At 38.6% G+C, this 8,608-nt stretch overlaps 1 protein-coding gene across 1 annotated transcript in view; it reads right to left on the bottom strand.

The window, feature by feature from the left end:
• Positions 1-903, bottom strand: part of LOC139213070 (AT-rich interactive domain-containing protein 5B) — a 38,831-nt gene extending 37,928 nt beyond the window's left edge. The window contains exon 1 of the mRNA XM_070843684.1: positions 823-903. Coding sequence (XP_070699785.1) covers positions 823-843 — 21 coding nt within the window. The 5' untranslated portion in view covers positions 844-903. The remainder of the gene's footprint in view (positions 1-822) is intronic.
• Positions 904-8,608: the final 7,705 nt, after the last annotated feature.

Below are 8,608 nucleotides of genomic sequence, written 5' to 3' on the forward strand. Positions count from 1 at the left end.
TGGAGACAAAATGTCGGGAGGGATTTGATAATAATATCAATATGCTTCCTATTATAAGCAACACCACCGCTGCTCCACCTAGTCCCTGTCGAGAAAATATTCCAATCTTTGATATCACGTCCGTGTGGAAATTTATTTTAAGCAATCTGCGTTCAAAGATGAAAAAAAAAAAAAAAAAAATGTCGATGCAACGACTCGCTGCTGCTGCTGCTGCTGCTGCTAGCTTAGTTTTTGGTTGAAGGGGGGAGAAAAAAAAAAAAAAGGCTGACTAGCTTAAAAGTTTCCTGATATTTTCAGGCAGGCAAAAGGCCAGAAAATTTAATTTTATTTAGCTAATGTGTTGTTGGTGTGGGTGGGGGTTGGTAGCCAGAGGAGAAGCGGAGACTGTCGACACGACACACAAAGAAATTAATCATTAACACGGCGAAAATATCAGAAATATTAAACTGGAATTTAACGGCTGAGTCTCCGGTGTGAAACGAGGCGACAGCTCGGTGTCACAGCCGACTGTTTCCCCGTAAAAATACAAATATCAGCGCTTTATTTTCCACCTCTGGGAGGCAAAAAAAAAAAAAAAAGTTGAGCCTGGCTGAATAAAGTTGTAATTGCAGTCAGAGAGCAACTCTCGGTGCTTTGGGGTTTGGTTGATATGAGAAAACAATCAATACGACATGGCCAAACTAAATGAAATAAAACGCCGAATTTGGGCTTCAAGTCACAGCGACACACGGTTAAAGTATCCCCCGACATCAACAGGTCAGAAACCCCGCCGGGTCTGAGTGACAGAAATCGACATTTATTTGGAAATCATATCGGCTTTACCTGTATTGCATTGTGCTCCATTGCAGTCCTGCATTCCCTCTCTGAGGCCCCTCTCCGGTTACACCGCCGGGACTCGCCGACACACAAACAAACGCACCAGAGAGGAAAAAAAAAAATCCTGCTCTCTGTTTCTTTCTTTTTTTTTTTTTTTTTAGTAGAAATGGGACAGGATCTAGGTGTGGCCAAAGTTTGCCACAGAGTACAACTTAATGTTAAAGTCACAGTGAAACGGCAGTTGAAGCATCTTTAGCTTCATTGCTGTGACGTACTTCCGGCTGACACTGAATAGGTGGGCGGGGTTTAGACGCCAGAGGGTTTTAAATCAAACCTACCCTCAAATATTTCATTAAATTGCGAAAAAATGACTGTAGTTCTGCGAGGGTGGCTGTGCACACATGGGCTGTTTACTTGTGTTGGTGCGTCCATTTTTGAGAGATTGTTCGTGGAAAAACATTGTGTAAACTTATTTATTGTAAATAGTTTTATGTCATGTCTGTGTTTCTTTCTTTTTCTTTGTTTTGTTTTTTACTTCTACTTCCTTGTTTTGTGATTGTTTGCACCAGCAGACCAAATATAATACCTTCTTATGTAAATTTCACTTGGTGATAAACTTATTTCTGATTCTGATGGCTAACTTTTACTCTATCTTCAGGTTTCAGGTGCTTTATTTGTGCTGTTGAGCACAACAATTACAACCTTTTTTTTTATTGTTTGCAGCAGCAGACACCCTTAAGGGTAAAACTTACGTGGCAATAAACCTATTTTTGATTCTGATTTATGAAACTTTTACACTTTTTCCAAAGTTCAGGTGCTTTATGAGTCATGTTGTGCAGTAAAGGCAGTCGCTGGCAGTCAGGCTCCCTCCAATAATACTTAAACAATATTCATAAAGAAGAGAAATACTCAGGTGAAAGTAAAAAGGATCCAAGACAAAAGGCATAACATAGTTCAGAGGTTAAATATGGTAGTAAAACACAATAAATAGAAAATAAATTAGATGTTTATCTTAGCAAGTACTGCTTGGCATCCTCCGATATCATAATTTTTGTATGTAGCTGAATTTCACATTCATAAATACAAATTTACAAGAAAAGCCAAACAAACAAACTTCTTCAGAAAGGCTGACATAAAATATTCCCATCTGAGAGGCTGGATTGACAATGATTGTCAAAATATTATTGATTTATTTGTTGTAGGTGTCTGAGTTGGACAAATGAGGAAAAATGCCACGACAAAGTAAGATATATTTATTTTTTAGCTCATCTCGAGCTCGTCTAAGTATCAAAAGTACACTTTCTACCCTTGTGGTCGAGGATTAATTGATATGCTCAAAATAAAGCTTGCTGAGAAACATTTCAGGTGATGGTTGCCTTCAGTTGGTTTTAGGCACAAAAACTGCCAGGTTGAGGAAAAGATGATGGTTTGGATTAAAATGAATAAATTATTTACAGAAGTGAAGTTATATTCAAGATGTAAGTTACATCTGTTAACTTGACATTAACTACTGTTTTCACAAAGGAAATAAACCCCAGTTGAAAGTCCTGAATTTGACCCACCCAAACACCCGAAAATCTTCCTGCTGCAGATCTACGAGCCCTTTGTCGCTCTGTTCGTAATGTTTTCTCTCTGACATGTGCCTCTGCTCAATATAACTCTAAAGTCTGTGAAATGACACACAAGAAAAAAAAAAAAAGTGCAACTCGAGCAGCATTTGGTGAAATCAAGCCGTTTGCTTCCTGAACCGCGGCAGCCCTAAATAGATCTCATGGAATTTGCAACTCTATTGTAAAAATTACACCGAATCATGCAAAAGAAAAAAATGTTAACATGTTACTTAGAGAAATCAAAGTAGTTTAGCAGCGGTGAGACAGCTCCAAAGCCCTTTTCTGGTATGTAGGGAAACCTCATGTGGCACCTCATCCTGTTTTCTACCCTGGAGGAGCAGCCAGAGGGCTCCATGTTAGAAAAACTATATATAAAAATGAATAATGTGCATTTTCAAAGCAGGTATGCTGCAAATCTGTTGACTTGATAAAAGAAGTGGACACTGTGATGTCACCCATTGGTCCGTGCACCGCCGTTTTGAAACCTCGAGTTTGACTTTATGGGCGTCGCCATCTTGATTTTTTGAAGCCAAAAGTGACGTCCATTCCACAAACTCCACCTGTGATTGGTTAGTTATAACCTGCTTTATTTCCTCTAAATGGGACCATAATTTGTGCTAAATGAGCATCATGCTGTGTTGAGGAAGACTTCCAACAAGCGACTGAGACCATAAACGCATTAGGAAAATGTTTACTGAGGTGATAAATCTTGTGAGAAGTCGGCTCATCTTCTCAAACATATCAATACAAACAAACCAGGTGAAGGTACATGGGTCAGCTGGATCACCAGAATTTGGCTGAAACTCAATCTACCGTGCAGATCTATCTATCTATTTTTCCTATTGTCATTATTATTATTATTATTATTATAATTATCTGTTCAGGAACAGGCTTGTGTCTCCAATGGGAGCACATTTAGTCTGCACAGCGTGGGTTAAAAATACTGTTGAGACACATCAGCCTGTAATGATGGCGTCCAAACACCAGATCTAAAAATATGCAGGTTGTCTTTTAGCCGCCATACTCACATACAGTCATTGTTTAACACTAATAACACAGATTATGTTCGCAATATATCTTCAGGTTTATCCCTGGAATTAAGAGTTTTCAGTATTATATCCAAATAGCGGAGACTCTTGTGGGAATATAAAGCTTGATGAATATTAATTAACATCAACATCAGACATGTAACCATGACAACAAGAGGCTTAAATGCATGAAAAGATAAGGCTGTAATTCATGTATTCATATCTTTTACTCAAGATTGGAAAGATTTATGGAAACGTGAGAAGTTTAGAGGTGAAATGTCTTTTTGGTGGAGCTGCTAACAGCTCAGACACAAACTGCTCTGTTGTAACAGGTCACAAGGCAAAAAGGTCGGAAAACAGGTTGAAGAATTAAAAATATGCTGTATTTTATAAACTTTTCTGTATGTCAAATCTTTATCTGAAAAGTAGCCGTCAAATAAATGTAGTGGAGTAAAACGTATAAAGGTAAATACTCAATTAAAGTACAAGTACCTCAAAGTTATACTTAAGCACAGTACTACTACTACAGAAACGTGAGTAAATACTTAGTTACTGTCCACCAGTGAGCATGTAAAAAGCATTTTAATGTTGATGAGATGGAGCTACGTGTTATCTAAAGCTAATACTTTATATTTTATATAATCCTTATCGTCAGAGTAATTGTAGCTGTTACATAAATGTAGTAAAACTGGAGCAAAAAGTGAAACAACCACCTCTGAAATGTGGAGACGAAACACGTCAGCTGACGAGCTAATCACCGCTCCATCAAAGAGTTAGTGTTCAGAGTTCACCAAGTTAGCAAATTCATTGATGGGACTCTTCAGACGCTGCCTGTTGTTGGTCAATAAATACTAATTCTTGGACATCAGTGCCCCATTTTAGTTTTCTAATCCAATTTTAAAGGGCTAGTTCAGATTTTTTTTGAGGTGGGGTTGGATGAGTCCTGGTGCGGATACTAAGTAATGCACTTTAACAACCTAAAATACATTTAAAAAACATAACCTTTTGCTCTTCCCGAACTAAACCTGTTTATGTTCTCTTTGCTTGCTTAAAAGGCACCAGACACCATTGACAAAAACAGCCATTTTACCTTGCAGAACTCAGGAGTTTCCTGTGCCACCGCTGCCTCGGCCAACAAAGTAAAACATCTGAGTTCAGATCTGGATGAACCATTTAAAACAACAAAGTCACGCAGTAACACAAGCAAAGTAAATGATCGAGGCAGCAGTAGATCAGCAGCTCTTGTGTTGTGCGAGGTAGAGTTAATGTTTTTGTCAATGGAGTCTGGTGGCTTTGAAGCAAGCGAAAAGAACGAAAGAACAGCCTTAGTTACCTGTTGCAAGCTCACAGCAAAGTTAAACTGATGGATTGAGCAGATTTTTTTTTTTTTGCCGCTGCCTCCGTCCACAGCAGTGTGTTGCGTAGCATCAGTACCAGGACTCCACCATCTACTGTGGCTAATACACTGACTATGGACAAGTACCTCATATAGCACCGCTTCTATAACTATCCCTTTAGTGAACGTGACAGCTGTGTTGGAGGGTTACATTGACAGAGCTAATAGCAGCAGAGCTAATAGCTGCTCCCCCTGTTTCTAGTGTTTCCTGGACACATATTGGTCCTTTCTATTAACACCTGGTAAAAAAAAAAAACAATCCAATGGTGGAGGAAGTGCTCAGATATTTTACTTAGTGAAAGTATTAATACTGCTTTGTGAACTAAAAACTCTATTAACAACTATTACTATTACACTGTGCTATTAAAGGTACTTGTAAGGCAGAATATTTATATATATATTGATGTAATGAACATTTAAATACTTAAGCAAAGTAAAGGTTCTTCAAAGCTGCACTTAAGTACAGTTCTTGATTAAATACACTCAGTTTTTTCCACCACTGGAGTTTACATTCTCTCCTCTCCGTCTGGAGGAGCTTCCTCCTTATGCTTGTCTTGTTTTGAGACCCTCAGGGTTAAAATATCAGGATTCTGCTCACTACACCGCAGGACGACTTAAGAATATGTCTGTATGTGCACATATGTATGCTTCAGCGTAGACACACACAAACACAAGCTGTTAAATCGAGGCTTCGTGATGTAAATATTGGACTTGAGATGTAAGCGCGGCCTCTCAGGGTGGTCGGTTGACGGGATTTACAGCCTGACTCGGCTCATTTTGTAGAGAAACGTGATCACACACATGTACCCTGGTGAGAGCATGTACAAGCTGCTGTTACCAGCTGTCTCCAGTAGGAGGAGGAAGCACGTGTTCCTTAAAACTTCCACAAAGCTGGAGTGAATATTCCCCACCCGCCACCACCTCCACCACCTCCCCATGTGGCTCAAGCACGGCATTCATGTAGTGGCAGGCCTCCACTAAAACGCTCAGATCAGGCTTTGTGCTGATGGAAATGAGCAATAATCGTTCCAGTCTCATGTACTCTCTGCTCCAGATTAAATTTAGTGTCGATTTTTGTGAACTCTCAAGGTCAAACTGAAGGTAGAGACAAAAGCAGTGACGTCTTCGTTTGAGTTTCAGGCTGATTTTCAGAAGTGGAAGAGGTATTAAAATCCTTTATGTTAGTAAAAGCAGAAATAAAATGTTACTCAAGTAAAAGCACAGGAGTATTATCAACAAGATATAAAGTATAAGTATACTAATACTTCAGAACAGCACAAATATTTTTATTTTATGTTATCTAACCTTTATTTAAACAGGTTTCAATTATACAAAGGAGACCTGACTAAGAACAGCAGCAACACATACTTTCAACCAAACAAATTGCATGAAAACACAAAACACAATAAAATGCTCAAGCAAAACGTGCACACAGATAAACTAACTAACGAGGCAGAGGTAGAGCAGCAACTCTTGTGTTCTAAAAGTGAGCTAAAATTAATGTTTTCGTCAATGGAGTCTGGTGGCTTTGAAGAGAGCGAGGTGAGCCAAAGAACGGCTTTAGTTCCATCTGAAAAGGCCGTCTGACGGCAGGGTAAAACAGTGAGAATATTAAAAATATAAGTACAAAAGTAGCATAGAATAGAAAAACTTAAGTATTTTTGTTTTATTTTATTTAGTCTTTATCTAAGACAAGGATCTCCTTTGGAAGGGACACCTGGCCAAGAGTAGCAGCTGCACAGAGTTTCAGCAAAAATTAACATGAAAACACATAAAACCACAAAGATTTAAGCAACATTAAACCTGGACAACCTGGATTTCACCAAAGCTGAGTACAGTAAATCTTTACTTCAATACAGAACCTGAGTAAATGTAATTAGTGACTTTCCACCATTGCCTGAAATTACATGAATTAATTCTGCAGCAAATACTTGCAGTTCTAAGTCATACATTTTAAGACATATTTTCCATCTTGTCAGCAGCTTCATCATTTTCCTCTAAATGCTGCACTGCACAGGTTGTGTGCTGAGAACGGATGCAGTTATAAATACTGTAGTCCAGCTGTGACTGTGCAGTGCTACAATATGGATCCGAGCAACTGGACTGGCTCTTGACTTTCATTCCCAAATCAGCCCCCGTGCCGTGTGGCAGGAACAGGCTGCAGCAGCCTGACCGACCGGCCGCCTGCAGCTTTCAGGCTGCAGCCCCACTTTGTCCTCTGCATGTCAGGGAGAGCTGCAGCAGCACAGGCTGCACTGCTGAGGAGAGGAGGGATTCATCTGCACCGAAGCACAACGATGGCAGCTTCACCCAGATGTGAAATACACGACTACATACTACAGAGGACGAATCAGACTCTGGGAGGCATTTTAGATCTTATAAAATGTCAAAAAGTTTGTTAAAATGAGGAAATGTATCACCCTCAGGTTTATTTCTTATAGACGGTTTCATTCATTTGTGTTTCCGTCAGTGGGGGAGGAAGGATTCAGATCCTTTACTGAAGTAAAAGTATCACACTGTAAAAATATTAAGTAAAAGTACTGCAGGAAAATGTTACTTCTCTAAAAATGTAATCTACTTAGAATGACTGTTGTGCTATTATATATTCTATCAGTAGATTATTATGTAGTAGGATTTTACTGTTGGAGCTCAGTTTGATCTATTTTGTATCAGACTGCAGCTGATGATTATTTCCACTCTCCTGGTTATTTTCTCCATTAATCGATTGATTGTTTGGTTTGTAAAAATGGTAAAAAAAACAGTGAGAAATGTTGTCACAGTGACTCAGAGACACCTTTTCAATGCTTGTTGTGTCCAACCAACAATCCAAACCTCTAAACTATTTAAATCATTCAAAAGAAACCAGGAAATGTTTTTTACAGGAAAAATTACAGAAAGTTACAATACAAACATTTAGTAAAGTAACTAAAGCTGTTGGATAAATATAGGGCAGCAAAAAGTACAATAAGTTACTCTGTGATGTAGAAGAGTAGAAATACGAAGTGGCATGAAAAGAAAAGACTAAAGTAGTGGAAATAAAAGTACCTCCGATTTGTACATGAATACGGGACTTTAGTAAATTAGTATTCTTACACTTTTAACAAAGATAAAACTGGAGTTCAACTACTACACCCCCCACAAGGCTTTGACAATGCATCTGCAGCCAAGACTCGTGGGAGATGTAGTTCTTGAAAGCTAACAAAAGAAATAACAAACTAGCTTCTGACATCTTAGTAAAAACTGTGAGGTATCGATGTTTTCCCTCCCGTAACGGCAGCAGCTCCTCATTTATCTTAAAACATTAAACAAACAAGCCCAGAAAGTGAAGAACGAGGCTCCTGTTTCCTGTTACTTTACTTTCCTTGTTTGTTTTTTCTATGTTTGTTTTTCATGTTTGTAAGTTAGTGTGTGAGGATCCACTCGAAAACAAGACGGTTCATCACAAGGAGTTTATCCTTATGAGTACACTTGTATATAAGCATTTAGATAAATATATATCCACACACAGTGATGGCCTGCAGAAGGAGACGCTGCCAGCTGTCAAAGACACAAACACTGCTGTTTATTTCTTTCTTTACATGGACAGAAAACAAACTTTCTTCACTGGGTTGGAACGAATAAATCATTTCAGTAAAAGGAGCTCAAATCTCTAAATCACCATAACAAAGAGGAAAACACTTTTCTTTAAAAATTCTAAGTTCACCAAACTACACAACAAAAAAAATCCCTCAAAGTGAAGAAGAGGAAAACAACATATT

The sequence above is a fragment of the Pempheris klunzingeri genome, chromosome 14 (genome assembly GCF_042242105.1).
Source record: "Pempheris klunzingeri isolate RE-2024b chromosome 14, fPemKlu1.hap1, whole genome shotgun sequence".
NCBI lineage: Eukaryota > Metazoa > Chordata > Actinopteri > Acropomatiformes > Pempheridae > Pempheris > Pempheris klunzingeri.